This window comes from Eulemur rufifrons, chromosome 13 (assembly GCF_041146395.1).
Source record: "Eulemur rufifrons isolate Redbay chromosome 13, OSU_ERuf_1, whole genome shotgun sequence".
Classification (NCBI taxonomy): Eukaryota; Metazoa; Chordata; class Mammalia; order Primates; family Lemuridae; genus Eulemur; species Eulemur rufifrons.
The window spans coordinates 15,652,027-15,673,141 of record NC_090995.1 but is presented as its reverse complement, the minus strand read 5'-3'; the positions used below and the strand labels follow the sequence as shown (position 1 = coordinate 15,673,141).

The 21,115-nt window shown below is 52.0% G+C and overlaps 1 protein-coding gene across 1 annotated transcript in view; it reads left to right on the top strand.

The window, feature by feature from the left end:
- FRAS1 (Fraser extracellular matrix complex subunit 1) overlaps window positions 1-21,115 on the top strand; it is a 302,789-nt gene that overhangs the window by 126,637 nt on the left and 155,037 nt on the right. The window contains exons 10-14 of the mRNA XM_069485441.1: window positions 724-813; window positions 3,370-3,405; window positions 4,792-4,939; window positions 6,363-6,506; window positions 7,739-7,873. Coding sequence (XP_069341542.1) covers window positions 724-813; window positions 3,370-3,405; window positions 4,792-4,939; window positions 6,363-6,506; window positions 7,739-7,873 — 553 coding nt within the window. The remainder of the gene's footprint in view (window positions 1-723; window positions 814-3,369; window positions 3,406-4,791; window positions 4,940-6,362; window positions 6,507-7,738; window positions 7,874-21,115) is intronic.

Below are 21,115 nucleotides of genomic sequence, written 5' to 3'. Positions count from 1 at the left end.
CTGATCTTGGCCGTGCTGCTTATTCGTGGAGCCCCTGGCCATGGGTGGAAATTATGGAGGGATCAGAGCGGAGGTGTCATTGGAGCAGGGAGGCAGAGGCACCGGGAGGGTAGGCTGTGTGGATGGGACTGGGAGGACCTGACCGGGAGGGTGTGCTGTGTGGACCGGACTGGGAGGGTGTGCTGTGTGGACCGGACTGGGAGGACTGGACTGGGAGGGTGTGCTGTGTGGACCGGACTGGGAGGGTGGGCTGTGTGGACAGGACTGGGAAGACTGGACTGGGAGGGTGTGCTGTGTGGACCGGACTGGGAGGGTGTGCTGTGTGGACCGGACTGGGAGGACTGGACTGGGAGGGTGTGCTGTGTGGACCGGACTGGGAGGGTGGGCTGTGTGGACAGGACTGGGAGGACTGGACTGGGAGGGTGTGCTGTGTGGACCCGACTGGGAGGACTGGACTGGGAGGGTGTGCTGTGTGGACCGGACTGGGAGGGTGTGCTGTGTGGACCGGACTGGGAGGACTGGACTGGGAGGGTGCGCTGTGTGGACCGGACCGGGAGGGTGCGCTGTGTGGACCCGACTTTCCTCGCAGAAGCAGCCTGGGGAGATGACAGGGGGATGCGGAGCTTTCTCATTCCAGTCAGGGCGCCCAGCTGCTTCCCAATTTAGCGCTGCTACCTGGAGATGTTAATTTGATCTGTGCCACCGCAACCCTTATTTCTGCAGGGTGAAGAATTAATTCACTTAGATGGGAAGTGCTGTCCTGAATGCATTTCAAGGAACGGTTATTGTGTTTATGAAGAAAATGGAGACTTTGTGAGTATCAAGCTAACAACTTTCACCACTAAAAATTCATTCAGGAGTAATCTCATGGGGAGACATTACCGTCTCGTCTCTGTCACTCATCCATCTGTTCAACAGTGGTGCTGCACACCTACTGTGCGCCAGGTGCTGGGACACAGAGTCCCCGCTCTCACTGTGCAGTGTCGGTGCACAGAGAACAGCGCGCGTGTGAGGGGTGAGGAGCAGGACCCAGAAGAGTAAAGCAGCACAGCGCGTCTAGCGAGGGGCTGGGCGGGTGGGCGCAGGTGGGTGGGCTGTGCTCTTTTATACCAGATGAACAGGGAATCCCCCCGTGGAGGAACCGGAGCGAAGCCTGAAGGCAGTGAGGGAGGGAGCCACGTGAGTATTTGGCGGAAACATTCCAGGAACGGGGTCAGCAGGTGCAAAGGCCCTGGGGCAGGAGTGTGTGTGGCATGTTTGGGAAACAGCGAGACGTCGAGTGCGGCTGGAACAGTGAGTGAGGGGGAGAAGCTGCAGGTGAGGTCTCGCAGCCTGGAAGGCAGGGCCTTTGCCCCGACGCAGAGGGGGCTTTGGGCAGAGCAGTGCGGTGGTCTCACTTTCTCATGGAAGGGCCACCCCGGCTGCCACGAGCGAGTGACAGATGGGGACTAGACTGGAGGTAGGTGGCCCAGTGGGAAAGGGGGACGGTGGCTTGGTTTAGGGAGAAGGTAGTGAATATGGAACCAGTGATCAGGCCCCAGATTCCCGTTGCAGGTAGAAGCGGCAGGATTTTGATGGCTTTGATGTGAGGCAAAACTCCATTTACTAAGGTTTTATTTCTCCCTGTGTTTGCACTTTTCCATTACCCAAAGGTAAGAATATTTACCTTAATTTCTTCAGTTTGCCCTCTGTATTAACGTGTAGTCCATAGTTTTCATGTTGGGCATTAGAACGTTGATAAATTCATTGTGTTTTTCAAAATATGCCGGTTGATCAGCAGCACAGCTGCTTCATCGACCAGTCAGAGCAGGACCTGGTCCTCCCCGGCCCCCTGGGGAGGTGCTCCAGGAGCCCCCGTGGGTGCCTGGAACCACGAGTGCTGCCGGACCCCACCGCCGCCCGTGGAAACACGGCCTGTTCACGTCTTGCACCCACAGAGTTGATGCCTTTCTCGCCTTGGCTAAGCGCTTACCAGGCACCGTGGCAACAGCTCTGCAGTCTGAGGTGCAGCAGCAAAGCCAGCACGAATTTCTTTTTTCTTCTTCACAATTTCGTGGGTAGAAGATTCATCCTTACCATAGATCTCAGTGACCATGGCACACAATTTTTTTCTCATCAAGCCGTGATTTTTCACTTCTTCACTTAAAGGAAGCGCTTGCTGGCTTCCCTCTGGCACATCCGAGCTGCCGGCATCCCTGCTGCACCGCGGGGCGTTGTCGGGTGAAATAAAGTGTCCCCGGACACAGGCGTGGTGATGCCACGTCAGCCCCTCCGGTGCCTGAGAGGCCGCTAAGTGACAAGCAGGCGTGTGGCGTCCGCAGCTGGATATGCCGGGCACACGGAGGAGTCACGTCCTGGGCGGGACGGCGCGAGTTTATCCCATTTCTCAGATCGCCGTACAGGCTAAAGCTGATGGATTGTTCATTTCTGGAATTTTTCATCTAATATTTTCCCACCGCGATTGACCGCGGGTGACTGAAACCTCAGAAAGCAGCACAGTGGTGAGAGGAGGCCACGGAGTGAGAGCAGGATTAAGTGCTGTGGGGGACTGATTCCTCCACACTTTTCCTTTGCGGTTTGGGTAAATTGTGTGTCCACCCGGCCAGCGTTTCTGTGTATTCTGGGGAGGCCGCCTGGGGCAGGGCTGGCGGTGTGGGCGCTGGGTTCGAATCCCCGCTTTGCCCTGTGCTGGGATCTTGGGCAAGTGACTTTGTCCTCACCGTGAAATGGTGGCGGTTTTTGCTACTGTATCTGCAAAAGTATCTGCTGTCGGGGCTGTAGAGATGGTAAAGCACTTGGAACAGTGCCTGACACGTTTTTTAAAAAGCTAAAAACATTGGTATCATTATGCTGCTAGCATTGTTTCTTAGCAGCATTTCATAACTTAGTCATTGTTGTTTCTTAAGAATTTAGGAAATTAAAGTCTCCTTATAAATGTTAAATTTGCATTTTCTCAATCATAGTATCAATTTCCCCACTCATTTTTGGAGGCAAAGTACACCCAGTGGAATTAAAGAAATCCAAATTGTTTTGAATAAGCACAGTTCTCCATAATACTCTGGTACCATGTGAAAATCGCGAATTTGCCTTTACGGGTTTAGAGCCGTTGACTGTGAACTGCTTCATCCTGAGGAAAGTTAAAGCCAAGGGCTCAAGCACAAAGTCAGAGTAAGAATTCAGAAATACTTCTGAGGCGTGTTGTCTCTATTCCGTAATGGTATGCCTTTCTTGTTTTTGATAAGATAGATTTTATTTCTGTTCATAGCAAATGGATGAAGTTGCATGTTGCTTGGGGAAAAGTTGGTAACTCCTAATGAAAACTGATGGTGTTTTTGGTGGTGTAATAAATACATTTCTCTTTGTTCCTAGATGTCCTCAAATGCTAGTGCAGTTAAACGTATTCCAGTAAGTACAGACTTTTAACTTGTGCATGAATCACTATAAAATTGTTGTCAGTAATGATCTGCGTGAACTGTCACAGGGAAACTTAGTATTTATTTCGCCTTAGTGTTTTTAACAGCCACATTTGATGGCGTTGTGGTCAGGAATTAAGAATCTTACTGATAAATTACACGTTGATCCATTGAACTTTTGGTCTTTAGCTTATGCTTTTATATAGTTGGTAATTCATAATTCTCTAACTACAAGTTCCTACGTGTGTCTTTCCCCTTTCTTGTGATGATTTTCTCTTCCCAGTTTTTTTCTGGCCTAGAAGACTCAGTTGAACAGTCAGTAGAATTTCCTGTACTGCAAAACGCTGCTTGGGTCTGCGAATGTTTCTCCCCAAAGGATGCTGGGCGTTCGTTCTCTCTAGGTTGTTTGCAGGGCAACATCGAATGGTTTCTTTTAAAGGGAAAACGCGAGCGTGTTTATTCCCACAAGCAGTCGGGAACCTCCTTCCTGGAGGTTCTAGAACAAGGGGCCAGGAAACCAGTTTGTCTTGATATGGAAGAAAAGCACTTCTGCCTTCTCCAGATAATATTCCTCACTTTTCTACCGTTCGCCTTTCACTTTGCTAAATACTGTCACCTTAATCGGTTGGAATGTTGACATCAGTTAGCTTGATACACAATTTTATCAGATTTTTGCTTTAAAATTTGCTGTTTTCTCCTGTTTTCCGTCCCTCATTCTGGTAAGAAGCTCTGTCTTTTCCCTGAGAGCAAAAAGAAATGGCTCGTTATGATTCACTTTGGGTTCTCTGTTAAAGCGCTGATGTTAGTCCCGTAATTTGCTTGGCTGGAGGGACTAGTGTAGTGTGGGAAAGCTCACGGCCCACCCACGGGGCATTGAAAGTGGGCCTGCAGAAGCTTCAGCGTTCAGAACACCGTGGCTGGACTGTTACTCTTCTTACAGTAACTGTAAGGAATTCAGGGTTTTAGCTCTGCTCTCCTCTGTTGTTTTAGAGATTGCGTTTAATGTACCCGCTAATCACTAGGTACATAGTGTCTCCCTTGGTGTTTTTGGTGAAATAGGTTGAAAACCAAATTTTAAATGTTTCTTGCACATTCTGGGGGCCCCCGAGTGCTGTCCCAGTTAATCTCTGGGTGTGCCCACAGTTTTTCTGCTGGGGTTTGGGTTACAGCAAACCACTTACAAACAAACAAGGAGAAACTCTGTCCTTCTAAATTTGGGACTCTTCGACCCATTGTCTTATTTCAGAGTTGGGGTTGGCAGGGAGCTGACACGGTGCCTTCACTCTGTCCTTGCGGACGTTGTAAGTTCTTGGGCAGCAAACTCTCCTCTGAGTCCCTGCGCCCGGGTGGCAACGTCCTTCTTCGCTGTCTCCCGCAGGAGGGAGAGAAGTGGGAAGCCGGCCCGTGCAGGGTGTGTGAGTGCCGGGCCGCTCAGGTGACCTGCTACGAGCCTTCCTGCCCACCCTGCCCGGTGGCCACACTGGCCGTGGAGGTGAAGGGACGGTGCTGTCCTCACTGCACAGCAGGTAGGTCCGTGCCCGGTTGTTTCCACCGAGGCAGTTTTACTGCCGAAAATTCAGGGATCCTATTTCCCGCCCCTCCCCCGTCTTGCTGCTTTTTCTGTGCTCACCCGGTGGGTTCGTTTCTTTCTTCCTGATTTTTCTAACAAATGATACTAATTAATCTTTGTCCATGTAATTGCCAAACCCACCTTATTATGAGTACGTGACCTTGGACAAGTCATTGACCCTGTTTTCTTGTTGACAAAATATACCTTATCTGTCTTGCAAAATGGTTGTGAAAATCAAATAATGGTGATGTTCGGAGACTTGTGAAGGCAAGTCTGTCTTCCTCTGTTGAAAATACAAGAATGATTGCTCAAAGTTTGTCATGGATATTCTTTTTCTTTTTTGCAAGGTGAGCTGTTAAACAGATGGTTTCTTTTGGAGTTCTCCACTGGGTTTTTAAAGTTTAAAGACTCATTAATTTCTTCCAAAAGAAAATTTTATCTACTTGTTCTGCAATTCTGCTTTCAAATCACCCAGGGTTGAATTAGTTCCAGTTAATAATTGTTGGCAAGCACTGGAGTTGCTCTGGTTGAGCAGTAATTTGCCTATAAGCTCAGTCTCTCCTGGAGAAATGACATTTTCTTCTATTCATATTTCATAATTAGTTGTTTTCACTCACGGGCCACCGTTTTTCATATTGACAGTTGCTCTTGATGCTCTCAACTTATTTTGGCCAATTGCAGTGTTTCCCTGAAGAGTTTATCGAGGGAAAAGCAAAATGACTTTATGGTTTAATTGCGTTACCTTCACCAAAGTGGCTCTCTGGGCTTTCCAGAGCCAACATTAAGCATATTATCATGGACTGTACGTCAAAAGTCAAGTCCTTGACAACTTCACAACCTTTTGAAAAAAGTCCTTTGCTGACAATTACCACTAAGTTCAGTGATAATCCCAATTGTTGGGAATGAGATTGGAAATTTTAGAGAAAAAGAAAACTAGCTGTACTTTTGTTGAGGTAAAAATAACTATTTTTAGACAATGTAGGTTTTATGTCTGAACTGCTTATGCATGTCAGAGCTTAGGAAGAACATCTCAGATATCATAAATTATTGAATGTGTTTAAATCATGTATTATGGAAGTTGTCATTCCTGTTTCTGGAGCTATTTCAGCAGGGAGAAGCATTAAGAAACCTGCTTTTTTAGTATCTTCAATTTGGGGTTCCAGGAGACGGCGATGGTATTTCAGACAAGGGAAGTATCCTCGAAATCTTGCGTTGAAATGCCTTTTTGCTACTTGGAGGCCTTTTTCACACCTAGATCCCACAGTTTGCTTCACGTTCTGTCTAACTTTGTATGCCGTGTAGGTGCTTCCTCTGACGAATGTGAGAGAAATCGCACATGGACTTCACTGAGCTCTCCTCTCCTTTGTCCTTGACTTCAGTGCGTTGCCACCCGGACTGCTTGACCTGCTCTCACTCTCCAGACCACTGTGACCTCTGCCGGGACCCCGCGAAGCTGCTGCGGAGCGGGCGGTGTGTGCACAGCTGCGGGCCGGGCTTCCACCAGGCGGGCAGCCTGTGTGCAGGTACGCCGAGCGCAGCCCTGGGGCGCTGTCGTGTGGGGGATGGAGGAACTCCCTGAAGGTTGCGATTCTCACGCTGAGACCCATGTGGTCACAGAGCGGGTCGTGGATGCAGGAAACGCTCAACCTCCGCAGACCACGAGAAGGTGGTCGTGTCATCCAGAGGTTATGTGGTCACTTTACCTGCAGGTCGTCCCACATTCTGCAGGTGCCTTAGTGCTCGGAGGGCGGTGGGCGATGTGGAGATCAGGTTGCTAGGTGGTCCCGGCTGGATTTTCATTTCTGAAGACTTTCAAGGATGGCGGTATCATCAGGATGCTTAGCATCGTTTGAAAACACGTAGTTAATCCAGGAAAGAAATTTGGAATTGACATAGACCTTCAAGATCACTTACTAGAACTTTCTAATTTTGCAAATGGGGAACCTGTGGGCCAGAGAAACTAACTGACTTGCTCAACATCACACAGACGGTTGGTAACAGAACTTAACTCTTGTGAGTTACTCTGGGAGAGTTTGGCCTGGTTGAGGTCAGATCTTAGTCACCATCTCCCTCATCTCTGATTTGTGAGGTTAATTATCCATTGAGAGTGTGGTTCACGCCCTGGCTGTGAGTTCTTGACCTCTCTGTGCCTCGGTGTTCTCATGTAGGGTGAAGTGTGTCAGTGCACATCAGGGGCCTACACTGGTGTCCAGGGTAGGTCAGGTTTCAGTAGGGGCTAGATGCTTCTACTGTTTTCATAATTATTCACTTCTCCCTGCTTTCCCTCCTGATTCACAGGATCTTTAACCTTTTTGAAGGTTATTTATACCTGCCAGAGGGTGTAAAGAGAAAGGGGGCTAGGGGTCTTCGTGCAGAAAGGCTGAGTTACAGAGATGCTGGGGGCCGCTGGACAGGAACAAAAGGACGCAGACCCCTGAGCCAAACCGCCCGGCCTCAGCTGCCGGCTTCGTGTGACCCTGGGCCAGTCACTCAGCCTCCCTGAGCTTGTGCCCCATCTGCAAAGTCGAGATTAATACTGTCTGTAGGGCCGCCGTGCGGGTTAAATGCATCCTGTGTGTGAAGCCTGACGTGAACTGTAGCCGTAGAAACAACGGCTCCCACAGTCACTTCCTGCCTTTCCCGTTGTGTGCGGGCCCAGGGCCCCAGGGTGGGGCTGTGTGGGCGTCACACGGGGTCGTGTCTCTGAACTAACCAGCGCGTCCCTTTTTCTGTCCCCATCCGTGCCGGGAGCCAGCCTGCCAGCCGCAGTGCGCCACGTGTACCCGTGCGCTGGGATGCTCGTCCTGCCGGCCTCCCCTGCTGCTGCAGCACGGCCAGTGTGTGCCCGCCTGCGGGGACGGCTTCTACCGCGACCGCCACGCCTGTGCAGGTAAGCACAGCGGGTGGGCCCTCGGCCAGCTGCCCCGGCCCCCCACCAGCGACCTGGGCGCCAGGGGCTAAGAGACGACACTCTGAGCAGGACTCCTGGCGGGCTGGGGAGAGCCGTGGGCGAGAGCGATGACACACGTCGCTTTTGTGACCTTATCAGGTTACTTTAGTATCTATATGCGCTAGTGGATTTATGTGCCCACCTTTATTTTATATTTTTAATTAAGATCTAGTTGAAATTCTTGTTATCGTAATAGTCTCTGGAGGTGGGAGTGGACATAACATAATTTGTTGTTTTACTTGACGGTTTTTTTAATAATGAATATAATCATGAGTATAAAAAACTGTATCCAGGATTTCTTAGGTGCAGAAACGGGAGAAGGAAGTAACGGAGACCCAAAGACAAAGGGCGGGGATGCAAGTTTGTCTCGGGAGGACAGAGAAAGACATGTGCTGGGAACCGACGCGGGGTGAGGGGGGCCGAGACGTCTGAACAGGCCGACGGGCAGGGCAGGGTCTGATGTCGGGGGAGCCAGCGCAGGGCAGATGCTCTGCTCCTCTCTGCCAGGCCCTCGGTCAGAGTTCTAGGAAAATCACTTGGAGGAAACATAGCTAAAGAGAACAAGTGCACAGGTGTGTACAGGCTGCAGGTGAAGGCGTCTCGGGCCAGGTGCAGGTACTGGTAGAGGCGGCTGCAGGCAAAGGTGTCTCAGGCCAGGTGCAGGTGCTGGTAGAGGCAGCTGCTGGCCGTGGCCAAGCGGAGCCCACAGGGCTGTGGAGACCGCCTGGAGCAGAGGCGCTGGCATGGCCTATGCCTCGTACAGAGGGATGGGGAGGGAAGGGTCTGTCCTGTGACCAGCCACGTTAGAGAATGTGGGAGGGGAACAGCTTCAGAGTTGGCTTGGAGGCTCTGAGGTCTGTAAGAATATGTTCCGAGGGTCCGTCCTCAGAACGAAGGGCTGCACAAGGTGACTGGCATTTGGTGACCAAGTGTATGATGAGTGAATGAACTACTTGAAGGACCAGCGTTTCACTAGACGTCTTGGCCACAAAAGAGAAAAGAACCCTTAGTGTTTGCACCTATCCTGTTCTGTTTACCTGTTATTTTAAAAGTGGGCACGTAGAAATGCTTTTGTGAGAGTCTAATGGCTGGGCAATTTAGGTAAACTGCCGAGATTTCAATTTGATGAAATTGTCGAGTGTGTTCTTTGCTCTCTTCTTCCATCCCAGCAAAGCGCCCTCCTGCCAGCACTCCTCTGCCAGATTGGCCTCTAAAAGGGGATTAATCCCCCCAGATTTTACTTCTGCCTCTGTGCTACCTCCACCCCCTGCCATGCGCACACCCCACGGAATGTTTACCTTTTTGGGAGGGAGCCACTTTTTTTCTCCTGTGCCCGTAGTTTTAATTGGTGATGCTAATGCTGTTTGAGGGCGTTTTGACGTGGGTCCTGTTTCATTTGGTAACGGGTTTACGTAGCTGACTGCTTTGCATTCCTCCCACACAGCCACACACAAATGCCTCCACTAGAAAGTTACTGGGAAAATTTGTTCATGCTCCCTCCGGGGAATTAAACCAATTTGCTTTAGTTCAGGCTGGTTGCATTTTTATGCATAGGATAAGGAGAAAAAACAGAGCAAGAGGAGAGAGAGGGAGTGATCTTAAAAATTAAAGCTAAATTTGTGATCAATTTCCATCTACCGTCTTGGCCCTGAGATCATCCTTCCCAATAAGCTTTCTCGACATTGGGATGTTTTGCAGTATTCGTGCTTGCACCGTTTTTGGCGACTTTTCACCACCGACCTTGGAAGTGAGTCAGCCCACCGTTGCTCTTCCAGCACGTGCTAACCTTTTGCAGAGAAGCCAGCCACGTCAGGGTAACCGCGGTTTTCTGGATCGATGTCTCTTGGCAGGGTCATTTATGTTATGACTGGGATAATTCGCCACTTTATTGACCCATCAAAACCAAAAGGAAGTGAGCACGGTTCTGAGGAAACTAATTACCAGAAATGACCTAATTAATATTCATGCTCACTGTGTTGAATATAGGGCAGAGTGAAAAAACCAGCAGCACGTAAACACGGCTCTTCCACAAAGAGCACAAGATTAGGTTAAAATGAGCAGCTAATAAGATTGTAGGTTTTGAATAGAGAAAGTTAGCCCTTTTTTATACGTATATCAGTGTTTGGTTTGTCGACTTAAAACATACGTTATTGGCAAAGGCCTGAGGATGGAGGCCTGTGTCCCTTGTGGCCGAGGCCACCTTCGCTCTGCAGACGTGAGGGCCAGTGCGGTGGCTCAGAGCTCGGGCCCGGGAGCCAAACCGCCTGGATTCCAGTCTGGACTCTGTCACTCCCAGGGTCCTTCACCCCAGGCTTCAGGGGCCTCGTGGGTAAAGCAGGGACATAGCGTCTGCCACGTGGCCGTGAAGGTCCAACCAGTGACCTCGCGGCCCGGTCCAGGAGACGGTGCCTGGTGCCCGGCAAGCCTTCGTGTGTGAGGAGACTCGGGTTTCTGCTTCCTGCCCCCGTACTCCTGGTCCCCTTTCCTTCGTCCCCCTCATTCTCTTCCCACCGCTGTTTTGGGTCCTGAGGATACGGAGATAAATACGACTCAATCTTTACAGTCAGGGCAGGTTCGCTGTTGCTGACAGAGATGGGAAACAGAAACAACAACCGCAAAACAAAGAAACCCACAAAAACAAAAGCTTGGCAGATTATTCTTTATCTGACTGTTGTGTGGTCTCAGGTTTGGAAACTTAAAAAATCAAGCAGTTGAACGTTTTATAGGATTACAAGGGATGGGATTATTTTCTGTCTCACCTGTACCCCTTACGGCAACAGGGCTTTGGGCAGGTCATTTAACCTCTTTCAGCCTCAGTTTCATCAACTATAAAATGGGAACAATATTATCTGCTTGAAACCATTATTATGAGGGTTAGAAAAGATGTTTTAAAAGTGTGAGTGTGTTATGCCTGGCCCATAATATGTGGGGGGCAATAAAAGACAGGTATTGACATTTTTGAAACCGTTTCCTTTCCTTTTCACCCTGTGGAGATGAAAATCAAACAGCTCACATTAAGAAACAAGAAGTTTTTTGTCGTTAATTTCAGATTTAAAATAGAACCTCCTTTTTTAGAGAACAGTTTACAATGCTCGCCACAACAAATTAAAATCCTTTTATTTTCTTTAAATACTGAGATTCAATGAGGAGAATCTGTAATTGTTTCTTAGCTAATACTGTGATATATGCAGAGGAAAAGTATGTGATAAGCCTAAGCCTATAAAATATACATGCAGGATGTAGGATGCTGACATAGTTGAGATTTAAAAGCTGTGGTGTGAGCAGAGAAGCTTGTGAAGTTAATTATTTTCCGGAACTGTGGTTGACCGGAGCAGCCGGCCGTCTGCGGAAATGAAGCCCTGACCCCGGGGAGCCGGGTCCAAAGCAGGGACGGTGCCGCGGGTGGGGCTTGATGGATGGGGCTTGATGCGGCTCAGTCCCAGCATGTGACTTGCCCCGCCCACCTGTGTCCCGGGTGGCCCTCTGGGCAATGGCATTTGTGAAACCCAGGAACCCTCCCTGCAAGGCAAGCACCCTCCCTGCTCTGTCGGCCGGTCTTGGCGAGCTGGCGTCACCCCGCGGCTCAGGCACCACACCTCAGAGTTGGAGGGTCGATCCCGGTTTCGTTGCCGGATCACACTCTCGGTGTGGGGGCTTGGCACATCCTGCCACACGGTCGTCGCCCTTCTGTTCTGCTCTTTCAACCCTGTGTGCTGTGCAGATCCTCTTTGGCGTAACTCGTTAGCAGTTCTGGTCTCTTGCTAAACCGCTGTCTTGTAAAGGGATGTATCGCTTCAGGTGACAGTCCTGTGTCCGCCACTCTTGTTCGTGCAGGAAACATTTGTTGGGCTTCCTCTGTGTACCTGGACCTGTCCCGGCACTAGGGACTCAGTGAGGCAGACAGACAGCTGCCCTGTGGTTAAGGAATGTGCTCTCTCGTTGGGAGAAGAGGCCCCTGGGGAGTAAACGAGACAATTTCAGACAGACAGTTACCAGCATGTGAGTTTATGACTGTCAGTGCCACAAAGACAGTTTCTCAAGGGAACGAGATGGAAGGTGACGAGTCATTGAGGCAGGGACGTGTCTGATACCTCTGAAATCCGCGCAGTGCTAAGCACAGGTGTGGCCTTCTGGAGTAACTCTGGGTTGGAGACAGCGTGGCCATGCGGCGCACAGGGCAGGAAGGGCAGGACGGTGAGGGCACGCCTGACCTTGGCGTGCGATGCCCTGTCTTCCGTCCGGCCTCTGTGCTGACTCCTTGTCAGCCCTTCCTTGAGGTGTGGCCTCCAGAAAATCACAGACTCTTTTCCACCCCTCCTTTTCTTCTCTTTGCTTCCCCGTGTTTAACGTAGTTGGTGTCTTATCAGTGTTGCAAGGGGACTAATAACATAAACTGTCTTTGGAGCTGAGTGGTGTCCATGGAGTATTTTAAGCCGCTCAGAAGGGAGGACGACAGGGTCGCCTTCCGCGAATGCCGGCTTCTTGAGTCAACCGGGCCTGGTGAGGGCGGTCGCGGTGGGATTCCAGGCCCCTCTGTCTTCGGATATTCGCGGACAGGACACATGTGGAGAAGCAAAAGCAGCGGGTGGTGCTTTTTCTGGGACCTTTGCTTTAGCAGGAGACAGGCTGTGCTCGGCATGTGTCTTGCCGCTTCTGGCCCCTTGCTGTGTGTGCCCAAAGACAAACGACAGAACAGAAGTGTCACACACCGGCAGAGAAAGCCGCCACAAATGCAAGGGAGTTTGTCTTCCAGACAGGTCCCATTCTTCCTGAAAATCTGAACCCCCAAATATTTCAGTTATGGATTACAAACCAGTGACCGGTCTTCAGGCTTTCTGCCCAGTTTCCAGGGTTCTCGGTTATTTTAGCCGGACTGTCTGGGCTGCATTCTTCCTGCCCCTCCCCGTTCCCGCCCAGCACTGTCCCTGGGCTGCCCCCACCCCCGTCCGCGGCGCCCCTCCCCCCAGCACCGTCCCTGGGCTGCCCCCACCCCCGTCCGCGGCGCCCCTCCCCCCAGCACCGTCCCTGGGCTGCCCCCACCCCCGTCCACGGCGCCCCTCCCCCCAGCACCGTCCCTGGGCTGCCCCCACCCCCGTCCGCGGCGCCCCTCCCCCCAGCACCGTCCCTGGGCTGCCCCCACCCCCGTGCACGGCGCCCCTCCCCCCAGCACCGTCCCTGGGCTGCCCCCACCCCCGTCCGCGGCGCCTCTCCCCCAGCACCGTCCCTGGGCTGCCCCCACCCCCGTCCGCGGCGCCTCTCCCCCAGCACCGTCCCTGGGCTGCCCCCACCCCCGTCCACGGCGACCCTCCCCCCAGCACCGTCCCTGGGCTGCCCCCACCCCCGTCCGCGGCACCCCTCCCCCCAGCACTGTCCCTGGGCTGCCCCCACCCCCGTCCGCGGCGCCCCTCCCCCCAGCACTGTCCCTGGGCTGCCCCCACCCCCGTCCACGGCGCCCCTCCCCCCAGCACTGTCCCTGGGCTGCCCCCACCCCCGTCCACGGCGCCCCTCCCCCCAGCACTGTCCCTGGGCTGCCCCCACCCCCGTCCACGGCGCCCCTCCCCCCAGCACTGTCCCTGGGCTGCCCCCACCCCCGTGCACGGCGCCCCTCCCCCCAGCACTGTCCCTGGGTTTCCCCCACCCCCGTCCACGGCGCCCCTCCCCCCAGCACCGTCCCTGGGCTGCCCCCACCCCCGTCCGCGGCACCCCTCCCCCCAGCACCGTCCCTGGGCTGCCCCCACCCCCGTCCGCGGCACCCCTCCCCCCAGCACTGTCCCTGGGCTGCCCCCACCCCCGTGCACGGCGCCCCTCCCCCCAGCACTGTCCCTGGGCTGCCCCCACCCCCGTCCGCGGCACCCCTCCCCCCAGCACTGTCCCTGGGCTGCCCCCACCCCCGTCCGCGGCACCCCTCCCCCCAGCACTGTCCCTGGGCTGCCCCCACCCCCGTCCACTGCGCCCCTCCCCCCAGCACTGTCCCTGGGCTGCCCCCACCCCCGTCCGCGGCGCCCACGGAGCCAACAGCACCGTCCCTGGGCTGCCCCCACCCCCGTCCATGGCGCCCACGGAGCCAACAGCACCTGCTCTCGCTGCCGAGATCTGCACGGCCGGCGGGTGCAGCCGCCGAGTCTGAGAATCCTCCTCACCAGAAGCTCCGTTTTGGTTGCAGGCCCCTCCTCTGGCTCGTGGGCTTCTGTGGGCAGATAGACGTCACGGAGACGCCAGTAGCTGCTGAGTCCACCGAGGCTGGGGCCGCGGGTGGGGAGGGAACCAGCGAGGCCCAGCAGCTGCGAGTTTGCAGTGGTCGCAGCGGACCAGTGGAGGCGGAGAAGCTACGTGGCCGTGGCCGCTGCGTGTGAGAACCCTTGGGGTGAACCTGTCTTGGGGTGTCGGGTCGGCAGTAGAGGGAGGGGCAGGAGTTGGAAGGGACAACTTTGCAGATGTTCCTGGAGAGCCAAGTGCCGCCTTCATCCTCCGGCGTTTGACCCAGGGAGAAGCCAGCCCGCTCGTGAAGTCTCCGTCCGTGTGGACCTTCCAAAGCCCGCCCTTCCCTTGGTTCCAGTTCTGTGTCGCTGAGGACCCTGCTAAAAATCCAAATACCTTACCCAGGAAGGGTGAATCATTCACCTGGATCACAGACGTGGCTAATAGATCAAGAAGCTGTTTGCTCAGCGTGCGCCTTAGGGAAAAGGACCCCAGGCTTCCTCTCCCCTCCTCTAGCACTTTCCTCCCAAGTCCCAAGTGAATTCACGCTGACTCCAAAAAGTAATTCGATAAAGTCAGTGACATACAAGGTACAATAAGAAGTCAGCTATTCAAACCCCCCAGATCACTGCTGTTACTGTTTGGTGTGTGTCTTGCTCATGTACTAATGTGTCTTTGTGTGTGTGTCTATGTACACACGTTTATTGTTCAGAACTACAGCTGAACTCTACTCATTGCCTGGTTTCCCCATGTTATTTTCCTTCTACAACATCTTTTTAAAGCTGTTGCGTAACTTTCCCACTCTGGCCACGCAGTCATTTAGCCAGTCCTCTGTTGTTTTCATATTTGTTCCTAATTTTTCTGTTATCATAAATAACCGATGTAAACATTTTTAGTAGAAATTGCAGTAGTTTTGATTATATTCTTAGACATGTGACTGCTGGGTCCAAGGATACATGTGTACATTTTGATTATGACACATAATAACATAGTATCCTCTTTTTTAAAAGTTGCATTAATTTGCACTCTTGCCAGAAACATGGAAGAGTGCCTACGCTAGCGACTGTGATTCTTCTGAAATTTGTCAGTGTGATCGATGTAAAAGAGAATCTTGTTTAACCTTTTTCTCTTCTACTTATTTTTGGGATTCACGTGAAGCAGGTTGAGTTAGCCGTTCTTGTCAGCTGGTGGCCTGTTTTCAGCCCTGGCCTGGGCTGGGCCGGCTCTTCCCCCGCTGCCCTGCCTGTCTGTCCCGCTGCCTGTCTGCCCCGCTTGTCCCCGTGCCCTGTTCCCACTCCCCTGCCTCCCAGCTCGCACCCAGGGAACTGTTCTAATGTGGTTTGACACGCGTCTTTTGTTATGTGGGTGCTCTTACTGTGTTGCGTGCATGTATTTTAAATATTCATAAATATTGCTAGGTGGATGTTTCTTTCTTCCCTCACTGAGCACCATCTCTCAGTGCACACGTGTGGCCGTGTGTGCGTCTAATCCGCTGTGTCTGGTTGCTGCACTCCCGCCTAGTTTGCGTGTCTCTGGCTCTTCATGAGGCTTAAGATTTTTTTCGCGTCTTTGTATTTTGTCAGTTATGAACTTTGGCAAGTGCTTACGGGTTTGCAGAACGTGTGGAGACTGGACATTCCCGTTTCGGGTGGGAAAGCCTCCTGTGGGCAGAGGGCGGCGGGTGAGGGCAGAGGCCCAGCCTGCGAAGGGACAGGAGAAAACTGGAGTAAAAGGACCAAAATGGAGATGGTGCAGATCCTGGAACTTCTTGCAAGCTTCTCTAGCGTTTGAGCTTCGTAGGCAGCCAGCCCTGGCCTCCTGTGGGCTGTGACTGGGGTGGGGAGAGCGGTCTTCCGCCCTCTGAGGCCACCAGGCTATTTTCAGTCAGTTCCTAAAGGGCTTTTGTTGTTGTTTTGCGGAGGTTGTGAGGAAGAGCTGCTGAGTGGGGGCGTCTGGGAAAGCCGGAGCCGTGTGTGGAGCTGCTGGCTTCGTCCCTGCGGGCCGTTCCTCCCTTCTCCCCCGTTCCGAGTGAGCCTCCCTTTCCTGGGGCCTTTTCCGTCCTTTCCTCTCCTGCTGCGCCCAATTTGCTTCCTTTAAACAACTTTGCTCTCGATGCCAGCGAGACGAGCTTTGCAGAGCCGCCCGCACCACCCACGCGCTCACGCGCGGCGTCCTCGGCTTTTCCAGCCTGCCGTCTCGCCGTGTCCTCGTGCGTCAGCTGCAGCAGATGAGATTATTCCCACTACACAGATTTGGAAACCGAGAAATGGCAAAGTTGAGTTCCAGATAGAAAAGTCTTTCCTCCACCAAAAGCTTCTTATGGAAAATTTACCCACTGTCTTCTGATAATACTTTAAAACTCGGCGAGTCCTCCCCAGGCATTGGTGAGATAAGAACAAACGCTGGCAGTTGCCGCCGAACGGACCAGAGACACGATGAAGGAATTTGATTTGCACGTCGGACACCTGCCTGGGCCCGGAGTTGGGGCCGTTTCTGTGTAGCTGTGGGTGGAGACGTCTCGGCAGTTGGGAACCGTGAGCTGCAGCCTCGCCGGGAGCGGAAGAGGCCCTGCGGGTCAGCGTGCTGATGCCCGGAACCTGCTCCAGGGGACCGTGGGGAAGGACGGTCACCCAGGTCCCTTCCCTTTCCTGAAGGCTTAGCCCGCGGGCGTCCTTGTCTGCTGCCTGCGCTCTGGGGAGGCTCAGGGGAAGACAAATTGCCCGCAGAACGTACTTTCAACACTTCTCTGGAAATTGGCTGCATTTTGTTCTTCGAGAAGCAAAAGCTACAAAAATCTTGAAGCAATCTTCTGTTTCAAAATTATCAAGGACAAAAAGAAGTTTCTTACTTTCAGTCGGGTTTCAGTATCGAGTTGCCAAAAGAAAAGTAATTTATTCCTTTCCATTTTTGGAACGGATTGCTTGACAAGCCAACACGTGTCTTGTCATGCTCCAGAGAAGTCAGGGACCTCACCGGGTAAGTCGTCTGCTGCATGTGGGATGAGATGGTGGCTTTTCCTAGCCGCCTTCTCTGTAGACGTATCGCCACCGTGTTCGCAGTGTGTGATTCAAACCCTGAGCGATCTGACCTGTTATCACCGAGAGAAATCGCGGCGAAAAGTCAGAGAGGGGCCTCTTATTTTTCATGAAAACCCAAATGTCATAAAAGCCATGTGTAAATAAGCCTGTGAGAAGAGGTAGTCTGCAGCCGCGTATGATCAGGGTTAGAAATTAGAAACCAATCGCACAGCACAGTGGGGTATTTGCTAAATCTGTGGGTTGTGGCTGCTCTTGCCACGGGGGCGAAAACGGGACTGTGTGAGATGACTGATACGTTAATTTGTTCCACTGTAGTCATCATTTCACCATCCATCTGCACATCTGATAACATCACCGTATGCCTTAAATACATACCTAAAACTTACTTACAGGAAACAGTGAGAGTATGTCATTGTAAAGATTGACAACTCAGCATAGTCCCCTGTTGACATAAAAATTCCTTCCGCTGTTGTGCCTGGCCATGGAATGTGTCTTTTGTTCAGTAGGGAGAAAAGAGAAGGACAGGCAGGACCAGCTTTGCATTTGGTACTCTGTGTAGATACAGCATTGCATTTAGTATTCTGTATAGATGCAGCATTGCATCTGGTACTCTGTGTAGATACAGCATTGCATTTGGTATTCTGTGTAGATGCAGCATTGCATTTGGTACTCTGTGTAGATGCAGCATTGCATTTGGTACTCTGTGTAGATACAGCATTGCATTTAGTATTCTGTGTAGATGCAGCATTGCATCTGGTACTCTGTGTAGATGCAGCACTGCATCTGGTACTCTGTGTAGATGCAGCACTGCATCTGGTACTCTGTGTAGATGCAGCATTGCATTTGGTATTCTGTGTTGATGCAGCATTGCATCTGGTATTCTATGTAGATGCAGCATTGCATCTGGTACTCTGTGTAGATGCAGCACTGCATCTGGTACTCTATGTAAATGCAGCATAGCTACTGGTACTCTGTAGATACAGCTTTGCATTTGGTATTCTATGTAGATGAAGCATTACATCTGGTATTTTATGTAGATGCAGCATTGCATCTGGTACTCTGTGTAGATGCAGCATTGCATTTGGTACTCTGTGTAGATACGGCTTTGCATCTGGTACTCTGTGTAGATCCAGCATTGCGTTTGGTATTCTGTGTAGAAGCATCGTTGATATTTATCATCATAGGCAGATCTGGACGTCAGTGTTTATTGAGTAAATATTACAGCCCCAAGTTTATTTTAAGTTGTCATATCTATGACCTCGTGGTTGGCCGTTTTCATATAGAAGGTAACTGACAGGATGAATTCTCCATAATCAATTTTTAAAAATCTGTGTATTGATTGAACATATATTTCATGAGCATTGACTGTATACAGGGCATCAATCTGGACGTCGGAGATTTAAGGTGACTGAAACATGGTCCCCATTTGGGAGGATGTTACGTTCCACTGAAGGAGATCGATTTGTAGCTGAGTAGTTGGCGCAGGGGATAAATATCACAGGAGAGGCACATGCAAAGTGCTGCAGGAACGCAGAGAAAGGAGCAACTGACTCTGGACACGTTCAGCAAAGCATCGCAGGAGTGACAACTTAGGAGTTATCAATACAGACATGAAGTGAGATACAAACAGGATTACAGGGGTTAGGAAGGAACCAGAGGCACCGCTGGCTGGGTAGATCCCGTGTGGGGCACCCGGAACCTAGGACAGGCGTGTGGCGTGTGGCGTGTGGCGTGTGGCGGGCACCTGCTAGAACCTGTGTGAGCGGGGAGGCGGCGGGGGCCGGAGCTGGGAAGTCAGGCGGGGCCCAGTCTGTGAGGGGCGAAGGCCGTCCCCGGGCCTGGTGGCAGAGCCGTCCCGCTCCCCTCTGCCCCTGTTCCGACTGCCGGCACCACGGGGGATACTAAGAGTGTTCCACGAGCCCCATGGCGCAGATCTCGGTCTGTCAGAACGGGGGGAATTTGATAATTTGTTACTGCAGCAACAAGAAACGAACACACACCCAAGTCAGAGGGCCGTGAAGCAGATGGAGCTAGTATGTGCAAAGCGCTTAGGACAGTGCCTGGCACAGACCGAGTGTGAGGCCAGTGTTTGGTGTTTAATTCTCACAGCAGTTTCAGACGCAGATGTTATCATTCTCGTTGTCCAGCGGAGGAAACAGAGTGGGTGAGACACTGGCCTAAGGCCACACAGCTGGTACGGGGCAGAGCTGGGACTCGAGCTGAGCTCCTCTGGCCATGGACCCTAAGTGCCTGTGCACCCCTGCAGCTGACTGTGGTGAGGCATTGCCTCGTGCCCCCGCCCATTTTTCCCCTTTTCCTTCTCATTGTCCTTCCCCCGTTCCTTTTCTCCCCTTCCTCCGTGTCTTCCTGCCGGTCTTGGTTGAGCTGGCTCGACCGGACGTTGCTGGGCCCGCAGTCGGCATCTGGACGGTGAAGGACAGGTGTGAGCTGCGTGTCCTGTGGTCACTCCTCCAGAAGGGCCGTGACGACTTCCTGTCTCATCAGTGAGTCCAGTGCGTCGAGAAACACGTGCAGCCCCTGGAACCCTCCTGAGTTACTGTGCTCATTGTGTTCCCTGAGCAGGACAACAGCAAAAGTGAGAGGATCTTTGGGGCTTGACAGATCCACTTGTCTCGGGGGAGAGCGAGCCCTTGGCAGGTGCTTGGTTAAGGCTGTGCGGGTCCATCCGTGTTGCCCGTGTGAAAAATCTCTCTTGCTGTGGGTGCGTCGCAGGTGGCTTGTGTGGATTCGGGAGGGAACAAGGAGAGAAAGGCCGGGCTGCCGTCAGCCTGCGCGTGCTAATCTTTTTCTGCCTGCCGGCGTCGCTTTCCTGCTCGATTAAGCCGGTGTGTTCTCTAAAGGTCGACAGATGTCACATGGGCACTAATCTAGGGCCTCAGTCCCCGGAGGCTGGTTCCTGTCACTGGGGGAGAAGCTCGACTTTATCTGGACTGAGAAAGCAGCGTTTGCTGGGGAGCTGGTGTGTTTAAAAGCAGAGACGGTTAGTGCAAGGCTTGAGGCTGTGAGAGACAGGAATCGGCTTTTATCTGTGTACATTTTGGAAAGCGTCAGGAAGAAAACTTGCAGATAGGAGGACAGTCCGTAGCTGACGTTAATCAGCCGGCTCATCCATCGATCAGCAAGTAGTGACTGAACACACGCCGGGTGCCTGGCGAGATGCGGGAGTTCACGATGCCATTGGCGCCGACCCAGAGGCCTTTTAATAAACAGAACTTCCCGTAGCACTGTTAGAGTTCTGTAAGTTTGTATCAAGGGACTTCAGAAATGTTCACGTAAATGTTTTCTAAAACAACGGTGAACCAAGGCGCTGATTGGTATCGGAATGTTAATTAAGACGTCGGATGCTGATAATGCTGACTTATTTCCAATTCAGATCAGTGCTAGTCAAGATAAAGACCAGCTGGTGTTGGTTTAATAATTTATAACCCACCAGCCGTATCTGTGGAATCTCAAAGTGAAGTGCTGAGAAAAATCCAGCCCAGCCTGTTGGGAATGTTGGTCTGTCCCGGCCGAAAGAACTCACAGCGACCAAGTTCATCTGCTGCGCATGTTCTGAGTTTTGCAAATATTGGGTATAAAGGTGGGGCAGTTCAAGAGGGAAAAAACCTCCCTTCTTTTGTCTTTCAAGTACCTGTGCCATTATCAAGGGCTTTTCTGACTCCAGCTCACATGATAAATCAAAGCAAGTTCAGAGGTTTCCGTTAGCCCTTCTTTCTCTTTCTCTCTTTTCCTCCTCTTTCCTCCCTCTTTTCTCTCTCTCTTTTATGAATTCTCATTTCTCTTTCTCACCCATGCAACCATCCGATTTTTCTGTCTTTCTGTTTTTATGAGTTTATGTAAGCTGGGTATTTTTGCTGTGGGTGCATGTATATGACATTCGGTTCTCCTAAGGACAGCGTGTTGACGAGAGCTTGCTGTTTCCTTT